General features: G+C 42.3%; 1 protein-coding gene across 2 annotated transcripts in view; it reads right to left on the reverse strand.

Annotated features, from left to right (window-relative positions):
- The window catches only part of rps15a (ribosomal protein S15a), a 38,708-nt gene that overhangs the window by 13,090 nt on the left and 9,205 nt on the right, over positions 1 to 16,413 (reverse strand). For both annotated transcript variants that reach the window (XM_055651882.1, XM_055651883.1), the window contains exons 3-4: positions 11,128 to 11,207; positions 5,237 to 5,322 (exon numbers count right to left, since the gene is read on the reverse strand). In XM_055651882.1, the coding sequence (XP_055507857.1) occupies positions 5,237 to 5,322; positions 11,128 to 11,207 (166 nt within the window). The remainder of the gene's footprint in view (positions 1 to 5,236; positions 5,323 to 11,127; positions 11,208 to 16,413) is intronic.

Below are 16,413 nucleotides of genomic sequence, written 5' to 3' on the forward strand. Positions count from 1 at the left end.
AAGGGATCCTAGCAGGAATGACAGTGGAACAGCAATGGCAGGAATTTCTGGGCATAATCCGGAAGACACAAGATCATTTCATTCCAAAAAGGAAGAAAGATTCTAAGTGTAGTAGGAGGCAACGGTGGCTGACAAGAGAAGTTGGGGATAGAATACAACTAAAAGAAAAGATGTATAGCACAGCAAAGAGTAGCTGGGCCAGGAATATAAAGAAGACAGTAAAAGCTTCTATAGATATGTTAAGGGAAAAATATAGCAAAGTCAAATGTGGGTCCCTTGAAGGCAGACGCAGGTGAAATTATTATGGGTAACAAGGAAATGGCAGAAGTGTTGAACAGGTACTTTGGATCTGTCCTCACTAAGGAAGGCACAAACAATCTCACAGAAGTACTGGAGGACAGAGGATCTAAGGGGGTAGAGGAACTAAAATAAATTTTCATTAGGCGAGATATTGGGTAGGCCAATGGGACTGAAGCATGGTCTGCATCCCAGGGAGGTGGCTCTAGAATTAGTGGACGCATTGTGGATCATTTTCCAATGTTCAATAGATTCAGGATCAGTTCCTGTGGATTGGAGAATAGCTAATGTTATCCCACTCTTCAAGAAAGGAGTGAGAGAGAAAACAGGGAATTACAGACCAGTTAGCCTGACTTTGGTGGTGGGAAAGATGCTGGTCAATTATTAAAGAGGTGATAATGGGGCATTTGGAAAAGAATAATGGGGCAGCAGTAAAAGGATTAGTCCAAGTCAGCATGGATTTCTGAAAAGAAAATCATGGATTTCTGAAAAGAAAATCATGCTTGACTAATGTGTAATTTTTTGAGGATGAGACAAGGATGAAGGGGGGCCAGTGGATGTAGTGTATCTAGACTTTTAGAAAGCCTTTAATCAGGTCCCGCACAGGAGACTGGTGACTAAAATTAGAGCACATGGTATTGGGGGTGGGGTGTTGACGTGGATAGAAAATTGGTTGGCAGACAGAAAGCAAAGAACGGGTCCTTTTCAGAATGGCAGGCAGTGGCGAGTGGAGTGCCGCAAGGCTCTGTGTTGCGGCCGCCACTGTTTACCATATGTATTAATGATTTGGGAGAGGGAATTAGGAGCAACACTATAAAGTTTGCGGATGACACAAAGCTGGGTGGCAGTGTGAACTGTGAAGAGGATGTTAGGAGGTTGCAGGGTGACCTGAACCGGTTGAGTGAGTGGGCAGATGCATGGCAGATGCAGTATAATATAGATAAATGTGAGGTTATCCACTTTGGCAGCAAAAAGAAGGGGGCAGATTATTGTCTCAATGGGGTTAGGTTAGGCAAGGAGGGGGTGCAGCAAAACCTGGGCGTCCTTGAAGTTGGCTTGCAGGTACAGCAGGCACGCAAGATATCGGGTATCCACGCAGCCCGACACATGTATATACACAAATACACATAAATAAATATATACACACACACATATATATATATATATATATATATATATATATATATATATATATATATATATATATATATATATATATATATATATATATATATATTATTTATTTATGTGTATTTGTGTATATACATGTGACGGGCTGCGTGGATACCTGATATCGAGCGTGCCTGCTGTGTATATATATATATATCTACTAGACCAAGTGCAGACCCGTTGGGTCTGCTCCCCCAACCCAATATTCCACCATGCACCCGTCTCCTCCAATGGAACTGAAGCCGTTCTCAAAAGTAAGATTCCAGCACTGCCCTGCCTCTTTAAAAAAAAATCCAATGGCACCTCCCCTGCCTGCTGCAGCTTTTTTTTGAAGCTGGCACTTGGGGTTTATTTTTGAAATACTTGGGGGTGGGTGGGGGGGGAGAAGGATTTGATTAAAAACGTGTACTTCAACACGACAAAATGAAATGAGGAGCGGATACTTAGAAAGAAAAGCGAAATCTCTACCGAAATGGAAAATATCTCAGAGATTGAGCGTCTGGATTGGGCGTGGCAATGAATCAAAGGAAGAAATGCAGCCGGCAGCCGTACATGCAAATGAATCCATTCCGATTGGACATCTGCGAGCATCGGCCATTCCGATTGGACATCTGCGAGTATCGGGCACGAATCAAAAGGCAGGAAGGGCGCCGGTCGGCAGTCGGTCGGATGGCCCCAGAGTTTTAAATGTATACTAGACCAACCCGTTGGGTCTGCTCCCCCAATGGTGTGATTCCCCCAACCCAATATTCCACCATGCACCCGTCTCCTCCAATGGAACTGAAGCCGTTGCCAAATGTAAGTTTCCAGCACTCCCCTGCCTCCCTCAATTGCACCTCCCCTGCCTGCTGCAGCAGTGAAAAGTTCAGTGTTCCTGTCTTGCAACATTGTTTCGAAGTGTGTTGGAAGCTGATAGGAAGGAGCAGCCGTCAACGAATCAAAAGGCAGGAAGGGATCCGTACTGCAGGCGGACGTCGGATGGATTTGAGTTTTATATATATACTAGACCAAGTGCAGACCCGTTGGGTCTGCTCCCCCAATGGTGTGATCCCCCAACCCAATATTCCACCATGCACCCGTCTCCTCCAATGGAACTGAAGCCGTTCCCAAAAGTAAGATTCCAGCATTGCCCTGCCTCCTTCAGCAGTGGATTTAAAAAAAAATCCAATGGCACCTCCCCTGCCTGCTGCAGCAGTGAAAAGTTCAGAATGTTCCTGTCTTGCAACTTTTTTCGAAGTGTGTTGGGAAGCTGGCATGTAAATGGAGAAGCCAGTTTCTTTTTGAAATACTTGGGGGGGAGAAGAATTTGATTAAAAACGTGTACTTCAACACGACGGAATGAAATGAGGAGCGGATACTTAGAAAGAAAAGCGAAATCTCTACTGAAATGGAAAATATCTCGGAGATTGAGCGTCTGGATTGGGCGTGGCAATGAATCAAAGGAAGAAATGCAGCCGGCAGCCGTACATGCAAATGAATCCATTCCGATTGGACATCTGCGAGCATCGGCCATTCCGATTGGACATCTGCGAGTATCGGGCACGAATCGAAAGGCTGGAAGGGCGCCGGTCGGCAGTCGGTCGGATGGCCCCAGAGTTTTATAGATATACTAGACCAAGTGCAGACCCGTTGGGTCTGCTCCCCCAATGGTGTGATCCCCCAACCCAATATTCCACCATGCACCCGTCTCCTCCAATGGAACTGAGCCCGTTCCCAAATGTAAGATTGCAGCCCTCCCCTGCCTGCTGCAGCAGTGAAAAGTTCAGTGTTCCTCTCTTGCAACTTTGTTTCGAAGTGTGTTGGAAGCTGACATGTAAATGGAGAAGCCTGTTTATTTTTGAAATACTTGGGGGTGGGTGGGTGGGGGGGGGGGGGAGAAGGATTTGATTAAAAACATGTACTTCAACACGACGAAATGAAATGAGGAGCGGATACTTAGAAAGAAAAGCGAAATCTCTACCGAAATGGAAAATATCTCGGAGATTGAGCGTCTGGATTGGGCGTGGCAATGAATCAAAGGAAGAAATGCAGCCGGACGCCGTACTGCTGGCGGACGGACTGATTTGAGTTTTATATATATATAGATAGATATAGATAGATAGATAGATAGATATAGAAGATATAGAAGAGATAGATAGATAGATAATTTGAGGAAGGACATCCTTGTGATTGAGACAGTGCAGCGTGGGTTCACGAGATTGATCCCTGGGATGGTGGGACTGTCATATGAGGAAAGATTGAAAAGACTAGGCTTGTATTCACTGGAGTTTAGAAGGATGGGGGGGGGGGTCTTATTGAAACATATTAAATTATAAAAGGATTGGACAAGCTAGATGCACGAAAAATGTTCCCAATGTTGGGCGAGTCCAGAACCAGGGGCACAGTTTTAGAATAAGGCCATTTAAGACTGAGGTGAGAAAAAACTTTTTCACCCAGAGAGTTGTGAATTTGTGGAATTACCTGCCACAGAGGGCAGTTGAGGCCATCACTGGATGGATTTAAGAGAGCATTAGATAGAGCTCTTGGGGCTAGTGGAATCAGGGAATATGGGGAGAAAGCAGGCACAGGTTATTGATTGGGGACGATCAGCCATGATCAAAATGAATGGCGGTGCTGGCTCGAAGGGTCGAATGGCCGCCTCCTGCACCTATTTTCTATGTCCTGGTCACCTCCCCTACTTGAAGCAGCTCTTACTCATTTTTGCTATATTTTTATAAATAAAAGGAAGACTATGAAAAGGACAACCATTAAGGATTAATATAAATGTTAAAAAGACAGGAATCATCTTTGAATGATTGTGAAATAAAGAAAGCTCTAATTCACTTTTACAAAATGTGAGCCAAATATTCCTCAGTGTGAAATTATGCAGTTCCATCAATGAGAAATCAGGCATCATACTATGATGGTAGACATAAAATGATAGAGTAACTCAGCGGGACAAGCAGCATCTCTGAAGAGAAGGAATGGGTGACATTTCGTGTCGAGACCCGTCTTCAGACCCGACCTCGTCTCAACCCAAAACTGCACCCATTCCTGCTCTCCAGAGATGCTGCCTGTCCTGCTGAGTTACTCCAGCATTTTGTGTCTACCTTTGATTTAAACCAGCATCTGCAGTTCTTTCCTAAACTTACTATGATGCCTGTTTCGGATGAGGTACAATAACGTTTATAAAACATTTGGACAAATGGGTATAGCTTCGATGGGACATCTTGGCCGGCAAGGACAATTTGGACTAACAACCTGTTTCCAGGCTGTACGAATAAGTCCTCAGAGCTAAAACAGTGTCTGACAATCCTCAATTCTACAATAACTCCAGGAAATCTTGTTCACTTCCTTAGTTTTTAACTAGCAACATAAGCATACTAGGCAGGCACCAAGGACCACACTTTGTCCTGTGATATGGCAATCGGCACAACTAACAATGCAGCCAACAAATGGGCTGGCAAACAACACAAACACAATGAGAATTTTTTTCAATCCTGAAATGCTACACAGGCATGTAGGAATATAGTTGAAGATATTAAAATCTGATCCAAAAACTAAGGCTTCATGAAAGTGGTTAGCAACCCCAATAAAAAAAATCTGATGAAGGATTAGGGTTAGGCAGGAAAGATTCATCAATTCAAAGGATGCAAGATGAGCACAATGAATCTGGCTCAATGCCCAAAGCAAGAACAAAATAAAAGTTAATACAAATTTTAAAAAGGACAAGATTGTCATGCCTTAAATAGGAATATTATAAAAATGTAGATACTCAAGCATTTCTTACCCAAACTGACGGGAAGGTAGAAGACTATTTTGCCACCGTTCCAGTTCTTTTACTTGAACATCAAATCTGGGGCTGATAACACCACACTATTAAATAAGAAAATAAACAAGTCAAGCAATACATAATCTATTAGGCGTTATTTATTACTAACACACCAAAGAAACACAGCAATACAAATATATGAAGAACCATGAAGTTGTTGCCAAAATATTTCAGTTAAATGTATAAAAATACATTGTTTTTGGAACAAATGCATCACTTCAAGATTCAAACAAAAATAATTAATACACAGATAACGAAAACATCAACGCCCATGAAATGGTCGCTAAAAAACTTAAAACCTATGGGAATTGCAAAAAACAAGAGATAATATCAACACAACTTGGAGGAGCATTTGAAAAAAACATATTTCTAAGGAAGTCATTATTAACAAGACATCTGTTTCTCTTCTGTTTTTACAGTGGAGAAAGACATAAGCAGCGGGGAACTTGAGGCAGTCTGTGGGAAGCTATAGGAAAAAAATTCAGGTTCCCTGGCTGAGATATACGAGTCGTCATTAAATACAGGTTAGGTACCGAGGACTGGAGGATGGCAAATGTTGTGCCTTTCTGCAAGGAAAAGCCTGGGAATTATAGGCTAGTGAGTATAAAATTCGTGGCTTGAAAGGGACGAGAATATATTCTGAGGGATAAGAAATACATAGTTAAGATAGATTAGGGATAGCCAGCACTGTTTTGCACATGGGAGATCATGTCTTATGAATCTGAGTTTTTTAGAAATGTGACCCAAAAAAAAGGATATGGGCAGAGCTGTAGACATTGTCCATATGGATTCCAGCAAGGCATTTGACATGGTTCCACATGGTAGGATGCTCTTGAAGGTAAGATCAATTGAGATCCAAGGAGAATTAGCCAAGTGGATAGAACATTGGCTTATAACCATATAAACCATATAACAATTACAGCACGGAAACAGGCCATCTCGACCCTTCTAGTCCGTGCCGAACACATAATCTCCCCTAGTCCCATATACCTGCGCTCAGACCATAACCCTCCATTCCCTTCCCATCCATATAACTATCCAATTTATTTTTAAATGATAAAAACAAACCTGCCTCCACCACCTTCACTGGAAGCTCATTCCACACAGCTACCACTCTCTGAGTAAAGAAGTTCCCCCTCATGTTACCCCTAAACTTCAGTCCCTTAATTCTCATGTCATGTCCCCTTGTTTGAATCTTCCCTACTCTCAGTGGGAAAAGCTTTTCCACGTCAACTCTGTATATCCCTCTCATCATTTTAAAAACCTCTATCAAGTCCCCCCTTAACCTTCTGCGCTCCAAAGAATAAAGCCCTAACTTGTTCAACCTTTCTCTGTAACTTAGTTGCTGAAACCCAGGCAACATTCTAGTAAATCTCCTCTGTACTCTCTCTATTTTGTTGACATCCTTCCTATAATTAGGCGACCAAAATTGTACACCATACTCCAGAATTGGCCTCACCAATGCCTTGTACAATTTTAACATTACATCCCAACTTCTATACTCAATGCTCTGATTTATAAAGGCCAGCACACCAAAAGCTTTCTTTACCACCCTATCTACATGGCTTTATTGAAGTTGGAAGGTTGTTTTTGGACCAGAGGTCTGTGACTAGTGGTACGCCACAAGGATCGCTGCTGGGACAATTGCTGTGTTTTATATCAACAATTGGGATGTGAACATAAAAGAGGTGATTAGCAAGTTTACTGATGACAGTAAAGTGGATGGATTGTAGAGAGTGAAGATGGTCAAAGGTTACAGCAGGATTAAATAGGCAGAGGGATAGTTAATGCATTTGAATGCAGATAAATGAGAGGTATTCCATTTTGCAACATCTAACCAGGGCAGGACTTTCACAGTCAATGGTAGGGCTCTGGGAAGTCTTATAGAGCAGAGGGATCTGGGGATGCAGGAGCAGCATTGCAGTTAGATATGACAGTTAACAATTACAGCACGGAAACAGGCCATCTCGGCCCTACAAGTCCGTGCCGAACAACTTTTTTCCCTTAGTCCCACCTGCCTGCACTCATACCATAACCCTCCATTCCCTTCTCATCCATATGCCTATCCAATTTATTTTTAAATGATACCAACGAACCTGCCTCCACCACTTCCACTAGAAGCTCATTCCACACCGCTACCACGCTTTAACAAGGCTTTTGACCCATTGGGTTTTAGCAGTCAATGTTTTGAATGTAGAAGTTAGAATGTTGTTTTACAGCTGTACATGGCGCTGGTGAAGCCACAGTTGGTTTGTTGTGCTCAGTTTTGGACAGGAAAATTCAGATTCAGATTCAGATTCAAACTTTATTGTCATTGTGCAGTGTACAGTACAGAGACAACGAAATGCAGTTAGCATCTCCCTAGAAGAGCGACATAGAATATGAGTAATAAATAAATCTATTTACGTGCATACAGTCATAGTAGTGCAATTATCTTTTTACTGGTGGAAGGAATGTCTGGGGGGGGGGGGGGGGGGGGGGGGGGGGGGGGGGGGGTGATTGGCAATCACCGAGGTATAGTGTTGAATAATGTAACAGCCGCAGGGAAGAAGCTGTTCCTGGACCTGCTGGTCTAGCAGCGGAGAGACCTGTAGCGCCTCCCAGATGGTAGCAGGGTAAACAGTCTGTGATTGGGGTGAGAGCAGTCCTTGACGATGCTGAGCGCCCTTCGCAGACGACGCTTACTTTGGACAGATTCAATGGAGGGGAGTGAGGAACCGGTGATGTGTTGGGCAATTTTCACCACCCTCTGCCGTGCTTTCCGATCGGAGCAGTTGAAACAGAGGACATAGATTTAAGGTGAGGGGTCAACAGGAACCCGAGGGGCAACTTTTTCCAGAATGTGGTGGGTGTATGATTCGATCACAACATTTAAAAAACATTTGACAGGTTCATGGAAGAGAAGGGGTAAAAAAATTTGGGCAAATACAGGCAGGTGGGACAAGGTGGATGGTTCATGTTAGTCAGCATTGGTTAGTTGGAACAAAGGGCCAGTTTCCACGCTATATGACCTAGGTATGTTGTAAAACCTACCTGAGCGTTGTTTGAGAATCTGCCCCAGGCCGTGTGCGCGATTTTGGCGCTGTTTAGAGGGGGCGGGTTTAAAACGCGATTTTTACTAGGCTGTTGCAATCGAAAATGTTCAGCCTAGTAAATCATTAACGAAAAATCGCAGAAAGACCCCGTCGCAAAAGGTATTATTAGTTTTTATGGCCTTGTATAATAGTTATAGTAGTTTAAAAATCACTCTCTAAACCCGCGACCTCTCGCAGCCCCAGGGTTTTATAAAGCAAACAATTAAAGGTATGTACCTTATTTTTACATTAAAAGGGGCTTCTTAAGAACCCTGTATATAAAGTTTTCTATAGCGAGTAGCTCATTTTGGGCTCTTTATATCCCGCAGTATTTTTCTGGGCATTTGAGGGCACAAATCCAGAGCAATGTGAACGTTCTAAACCAGCGCGTTCACAGGAACGCACTAGAAAGCCGATTAAAATAGACTTTAATTTACAGCAATTGAACACTAAATTCCTTCCATTTGGCCTATAAATTGATGTAAATGAGATTTAAAAATCATGTTTTATTGTGAATTATTTGTGAATATTATTTGGACACTTAGGCTATTTAAAAATGTTAGTCATTTATTAAGAAATGGATAGATGTTTAGATCTAGTAATTGAAGTTTGAAATTAGCTACAATTGGGTAACTAACTAATTATATGCTTTAATTTCAGGTCATCCAAGTAAGAATTTGTTTCAGAATGGTTCAATCTATGATAACTGAAAATTTCATTCAGTTCTCTTAATTTTTAAGAAGGTTATGGGCTTTTGACTGTCCATGATCACAGCTTTTTTGTTATGTCCATAGAAAATCAATAGGGAACAAGATGCTAATTTCTGAGTATGAAAATGGCCATAACTTTTTTATTACTTGAGATATGAAAGTGAATTAGGTGACAATTTAAACTTATTTTTATGCTTTATCTGATGGGATACATTGCAGACTTGATTTTTTAAATCTCAAAATTTTGTAACATTGCTAATATGACCATGACTTAAAAAAGATTGGTGGCAGTGTGAGCTGCGAGGAGGATGCTATGCGGCAGCAGGGTGACTTGGATAGGTTAGGTGAGTGGGCAGATGCAGTCTAATGTGATAAATGTGAGGTTATCCACTTTGGTAGTAAGAACAGAAAGGCAGATTATTCTCTGAATGGTGTCAGGTTAGGAAAAGGGGAGGTGCAACGATACCTGGGTGTGCTTGTTCATCAGTCACTGAAAGCAATGCACAGTGAAGAAAGCTGATAGCATGTAAGCATATAACAATTATGTAGCCTTCATTGCGCGATAATTTGAGTTTTGGAGCAATAAGTTGTACAAGGCCCTGGTGAAACCACACCTGGAGTATTGTGTGCAATTTTGGTATTCTAATTTGTGGAAGGACATTGTTGCTATTGAGGGAGTGCGGCGTCCCTCAATTGGTGGCCGACTAGGAAAAGGGGAGATGCATGCAGCGAGACCTGGGTGTCATGGTACACCAGTCATTGAAAGTAGGCATGCAGGTGCAGCAGGCAGCGAAGAAAGCGAATGGTATGTTAGCTTTCATAGCAAAAGGATTTGAGTATAGGAGCAGGGAGGTTCTACTGCAGTTGTACACGGTCTTGGTGAGACCACATCTGGAGTATTGCGTACAGTTTTGGTCTCCAAATCTGAGGAAGGACATTATTGCCATAGAGGGAGTGCAGAGAAGGTTCACCAGACTGATTCCTGGGATGTCAGGACTGTCTTATGAAGAAAGACTGGATAGACTTGGTTTATACTCTCTAGAATTTAGGAGATTGAGAGGGGATCTTATAGAAACGTACAAAATTCTTAAGGGGTTGGACAGGCTAGATGCAGGAAGATTGCTCCCGATGTTGGGGACGTCCAGGACAAAGGGTCACAGCTTAAGGATAAGAGGGAAACCCTTTAAAAGCGAAATGAGAAGAACTTTTTTCACACAGAGAGTGGTGAATCTCTGGAGCTCTCTGCCACAGAGGGTAGTCGAGGCCAGTTCATTAGCTATATTTAAGAGGGAGTTAGATGTAGCCCTTGTGGCTAAGGGGATCAGAGGGTATGTAGAGAAGGCAGGTACGGGATACTGAGTTGGATGATCAGCCATGATCATATTGAATGGCGGTGCAGGCTCGAAGCCTACTCCTGCACCTAATTTCTATGTTTCTATGTTAATTACCCGGTTAATTCCCGGGATGGCGGGATTGATGTATGATGAATGAATGTGTCAACTGGGCCTGTATTCACTGGGACTTAGAAGGATGAGAGGAGATCTTAGAGAAACATAAAATTCTTAAAGGATTGGACAGGCTAGATGCAGGTAAAATGTTCCAGATGTTGGGAGAGTCCAGAACCACGGGGTCTCAGTTTAAGAATTTAGGACTGAGATAAAGAAATATGTTTTAATCCAGAGAATTGTGTATCTGCAATTCTCTGCCACATAATGCAATGGAGGCCAATACATTGGATGTTTTCAAGAGGGAGTTAGATTTAGCTATTAAGGCTAAAGGATGTGGAGAAAAAGCAGGAACAGAATACTGATTTTACATAATCAGCAATGGTCATATTCAATGGCGGTGCTAGCTCGAAGGACCAAATGGCCTACTCCTGCACCTGTTCTCTATGTTTATAAAATTGTAACAGATCACATGAATAGGAAATTTTCAGGTTATGGGCCAAACACAGGCAAATGGGAGCAGCTTAGACGAGGCAGCTGGATGGAGGAATTGGACCCAGGGACCTATTTTCGTGCTGTCTGATTCTACGTGGATACATGCATAAAATCAAGTTATTTACCTTATTTAGTCTCCCAGTGAGATTAACAACAATTTTTCCACCTCTGTGATCATCAATAATCTCAAACTCTCCAATGTAGCCTGCAAATATAAAAACATATCTGTTTTGAGATAGCCATTTGTTGATCAAAAGTGATAAACATTCCACAGCAACAGTTCTTAATCTCCGTGGTTTGGGATAAGAAATCAATCAAAATGACGTGTTTAGAAATTTAAAAAATCACACCAGTAATACACAGTGCTAAAGAAAGTCATCATAGCAGCATCTGTGGTAAGAATGGTTAGGTGTTTGTTTGGGAAGAATGATCCCGACCTGAATTGTCACCTATCCATTCTTTCCGCAGATGCTGCCTGACCTACCGACTTACTGTGTGGAGGTATGGGGTAACACTTACAAAAGCATACTGCAAAAAGGCCATAACGATAGTTAATAATGTAGGATTTCGTGAACACACCAACTTTCTGTTTTTAAAGTAAAATGCCTTGAAGTTTGTGGATATTGTAGAATACAGCATAAATAATGTATAAAGCAAGAAATAATTTACCACCGGGTAATATACAAAAAAATGTTTTAACAGGGAGGGCGGTTATAATGAGAAGAAAGTTTAATTTAAATCAACTTTGTATTCGTACAACTATGAAGAGTATATATATTTTAATCTGTGGGGTGAAATTGTGAAATAATTTGGATGTGGAAGTCAAGCAAAGCACAAACATTACTCAGTTTAAGAAGCATAAAAACATTATTTTCCACAGGTATAAGAATGAGGAAGGGATGTGATGATAGTTAAGTTTAAATTTATTGACGTGTGATATCCCCGTTGTACATAGAATTTGGGTAATTCTTTATAAACATATATATGTATGTTTGCGTGCGTGCATATGTGTGTATATATGTATGTAACTAAATGGTGTCAAGTTGGGAAAGGGGAAGTACAAACGGATCTGGGAGTCCTTGTTCATCAGTCACTGAAAGTAATCATGCAGGTACAACGGGCAGTGAAGAAAGCGAATAACATGTTGGCCTTCATAACAAGAGGGGTTGAGTTTAGGAGCAAAGAGGTCCTTCTGCAGATGTACAGGGCCCTAGTGAGACCACACCTGGAGTATTGTGTGCAGTTTTGGTCCTCTAATTTCAGGAAGGACATTCTTGCTATTGAGGGAGTGCTGCGCAGGTTTACAAAGTTAATTCCCAGGATCGCAGAACTTTCATATGCTGAGAGAATATAGCAGCTGGGCTTGTATACTCTGGAATTTAGATGGATGAGAGGGGATCTTATTGAAACATATAAGATTATTAAGGGTTTGGACATGCTGGAGGCAGGAGACATTTTCCCTATGACGGGAGTCCAGAACCAGGGGCCACAGTTTAAGAATAAGGGGTAAGCAATTTAGAACGGAGATGGGGAAACACTTTTTCACACAGAGAGTTGTGAGTCTGTGGAATTCTCTGTATACTTTCAAGAGAGAGCTAGGTAGGGCTCTTAAAGATAGCGGAGTCAGGGGATATGGGGAGAAGGCAGGAACGGGGTACTGATTGGGAATGATCAGCCTTTGAAAACTGGACCTAGGGTTGAGATTTTTGATTGGAGAAAGGCTAACTTTGAGGAGATGCGAAAGGATTTAAAAGGAGTAAATTGGGACAGTTTGTTTTATGGGAAAGATGTGGAAGAGAAATGGAGTACATTTAAAGGTGAAATTTTAAGAGTCCAGAATCTTTATGTCCCTGTTCGGTTGAAAGGAAATCGTAAAAATTATAAAGAGCCATGGTTTTCAAGGGAAATTGGACACTTGGTTCGGAAAAAGAGGGAGATCTACAATAATTATAGGCAGCATGGAGTAAATGAGGTGCTTGAGGAGTATAAAAAATGTAAAAAGAATCTTAAGAAAGAAATTAGAAAAGCTAAAAGAAGATATGAGGTTGCTTTGGCAAGTAAGGTAAAAGTAAATCCGAAGGGTTTCTACCGCTATATTAATAGCAAAAGGATAACGAGGGATAAAATTGGTCCATTAGAGAGTCAGAGTGGACAACTATCTGCAGAGCCAAAAGAGATGGGGGAGATATTGAACAGTTTCTTTTCTTCGGTATTCACCAAGGAGAAGGATATTGAATTATGTGAGGTAAGGGAAACAAGTAGAGTAGCTATGGGAACTATGAGGATCAAAGAAGAGGAAGTACTGACACTTTTGAGAAATATAAAAGTGGATAAGTCTCCAGGTCCGGACAGGATATTCCCTAGGACATTGAGGGAAGTTAGTGTAGAAATAGCAGGGGCTATGGCAGAAATATTTCAAATGTCATTAGAAACGGGAATAGTGCCGGAGGATTGGCGTACTGCGCATGTTGTTCCATTGTTTAAAAAGGGGTCTAAGAGTAAACCTAGCAATTATAGACCTGTTAGTTTGACGTCAGTGGTGGGCAAATTAATGGAAAGAATACTTAGAGATAATATATATAAGCATCTGGATAAACAGGGTAACCTGGGCATCGACCCCTCCCTCTGCAACTGGATACTGGACTTTCTAACCAACAGACCCCAGTCTGTGAGGTTAGACAAGCACACCTCTTCAACCCTCACCCTGAACACCGGCGTTCCTCAGGGCTGTGTGCTGAGCCCCCTCCTCTACTCCCTCTTCACCTATGACTGCACACCTGTACATGGTACTAACACCATCATCAAGTATGCAGATGATACAACGGTGATTGGCCTCATCAGCAACAACGATGAGCTGGCCTACAGGGAGGAGGTCCAGCACTTAGCAGCATGGTGCGCTGACAACAACCTGGCCCTTAACTCCAAGAAGACCAAGGAGCTCATTGTAGACTTCAGGAAGTCCAGAGGCGGCACGCACACCCCCATCCACATTAACGGGACGGAGGTGGAACGTGTTTCTAGCTTCAGGTTCCTGGGAGTCAACATCTCCGATGACCTCTCTTGGACCCACAATACCTCTACTCTGATCAAGAAGGCTCATCAGCGGCCCTTCTTCCTGAGGAGACTGAAGAAGGTCCATCTGTCTCCTCAGATCCTGGTGAACTTCTACCGCTGCACCATCGAGAGCATCCTTACCAACTGCATCACAGTATGGTATGGCAACTGCTCTGTCTCTGACCGGAAGGCATTGCAGAGGGTGGTGAAAATTGCCCAACGCATCACCGGTTCCACGCTCCCCTCCATTGAGTCTGTCCAAAGCAAGCGCTGTCTGCGGAGGGCGCTCAGCATCGCCAAGGACTGCTCTCACCCCAACCATGGACTGTTTACCCTCCTACCATCCGGGAGGCGCTACAGGTCTCTCCGTTGCCGAACCAGCAGGTCGAGGAACAGCTTCTTTCCGGCGGCTGTCACTCTACTCAACAACGTACCTCGGTGACTGCCAATCACCCCCCCCCCCCCCCGGACACTTATTATTTTTTTTATTCAAATCGTATGCTATGTCGCTCTTCAAGGGAGATGCTAAATGCATTTCGTTGTCTCTGTACTGTACACTGACAATGACAATTAAAATTGAATCTGAATCTGAATCGGTCTGATTAGGAACAGTCAACATGGATTTGTGCCTGGAAGGTCATGTTTGACTAATCTTCTTGAATTTTTTGAAGATGTTACTCGGGAAATTGATGAGGGTAAAGCAGTGGATGTTGTGTATATGGACTTCAGTAAGGCCTTTGACAAGGTTCCTCATGGAAGGTTGGTTAAGAAGGTGCAATGGTTGGGTATTAATGGTGGAGTTGCAAGATGGATTCAACAGTGGCTGAATGGGAGATGCCAGAGAGTAATGGTGGATGGTTGTTTGTCAGGTTGGAGGCCAGTGACGAGTGGGGTGTCACAGGGATCTGTGTTGGGTCCACTGTTGTTTGTCATGTACATCAATGATCTGGATGATGGTGTGGTAAATTGGATTAGTAAGTATGCAGATGATATTAAGATAGGTGGGGTTGCGGGTAATGAAGTAGAGTTTCAAAGTCTACAGAGAGATTTATGCCAGTTGGAAGAGTGGGCTGAAAGATGGCAGATGGAGTTTAATGCTGATAAGTGTGAGGTGCTACATCTTGGCAGGACAAATCAAAATAGGACGTACATGGGAAATGGTAGGGAATTGAAGAATGTAGGTGAACAGAGGGATCTGGGAATAACTGTGCACAGTTCCCTGAAAGTGGAATCTCATGTAGATAGGGTGGTAAAGAAAGCTTTTGGTGTGCTGGCCTTTATAAATCAGAGCATTGAGTATAGAAGTTGGGATGTAATGTTAAAATTGTACAAGGCATTGGTGAGGCCAATTCTGGAGTATGGTGTACAATTTTGGTCGCCTAATTATAGGAAGGATGTCAACAAAATAGAGAGAGTACAGAGGAGATTTACTAGAATGTTGCCTGGGTTTCAGCAACTAAGTTACAGAGAAAGGTTGAACAAGTTAGGGCTTTATTCTTTGGAGCGCAGAAGGTTAAGGGGGGACTTGATAGAGGTTTTTAAAATGATGAGAGGGATAGACAGAGTTGACGTGGAAAAGCTTTTCCCACTGAGAGTAGGGAAGATTCAAACAAGGGGACATGACATGAGAATTAAGGGACTGAAGTTTAGGGGTAACATGAGGGGGAACTTCTTTACTCAGAGAGTGGTAGCTGTGTGGAATGAGCTTCCAGTGAAGGTGGTGGAGACAGGTTCGTTTTTATCATTTAAAAATAAATTGGATAGTTATATGGATGGGAAGGGAATGGAGGGTTATGGTCTGAGCGCAGGTATATGGGACTAGGGGAGATTATGTGTTCGGCACGGACTAGAAAGGTCGAGATGGCCTGTTTCCGTGCTGTAATTGTTATATGATTATATGGTTATGATCGCATTGAATGGCGGTGCTAGCTTGAAGGGTCGAATGGCCAACTCCTGCACCTATTGTGGTTTATGTATGGTTATATGTATGTTTTCATGTATATGTGTGTATACAATATATGATTTGTGTGTGTGTGTGTGTGTGTGTGTGTCTGCATGTGTGTATATCATATATATGTGATATATATGTAGATTAGATAAGTTTGTGAATTAAACGATGAGTAGCAGAGAAGGGGTAGAAATAAATAAGTGTATACTTCCTCCTGATGAAGCCGAATAAAGTTACAAAAATAAGAAAAAATTAAAATAGGTTTCTGGGCTAGCTTACAGCTTATATTTAGTGTCAAATTAGGCTTGCCTCGGGTTGCGGTGTGAGATAATAAATACCATAACATTGTCTCCCAAGTGAGGAAGTGACAGAGAAAGAAACAGCTAGTTATATCTTTGAAGAGCCATAA

This window comes from Leucoraja erinacea, chromosome 20 (assembly GCF_028641065.1).
Source record: "Leucoraja erinacea ecotype New England chromosome 20, Leri_hhj_1, whole genome shotgun sequence".
Lineage (NCBI taxonomy): Eukaryota > Metazoa > Chordata > Chondrichthyes > Rajiformes > Rajidae > Leucoraja > Leucoraja erinaceus.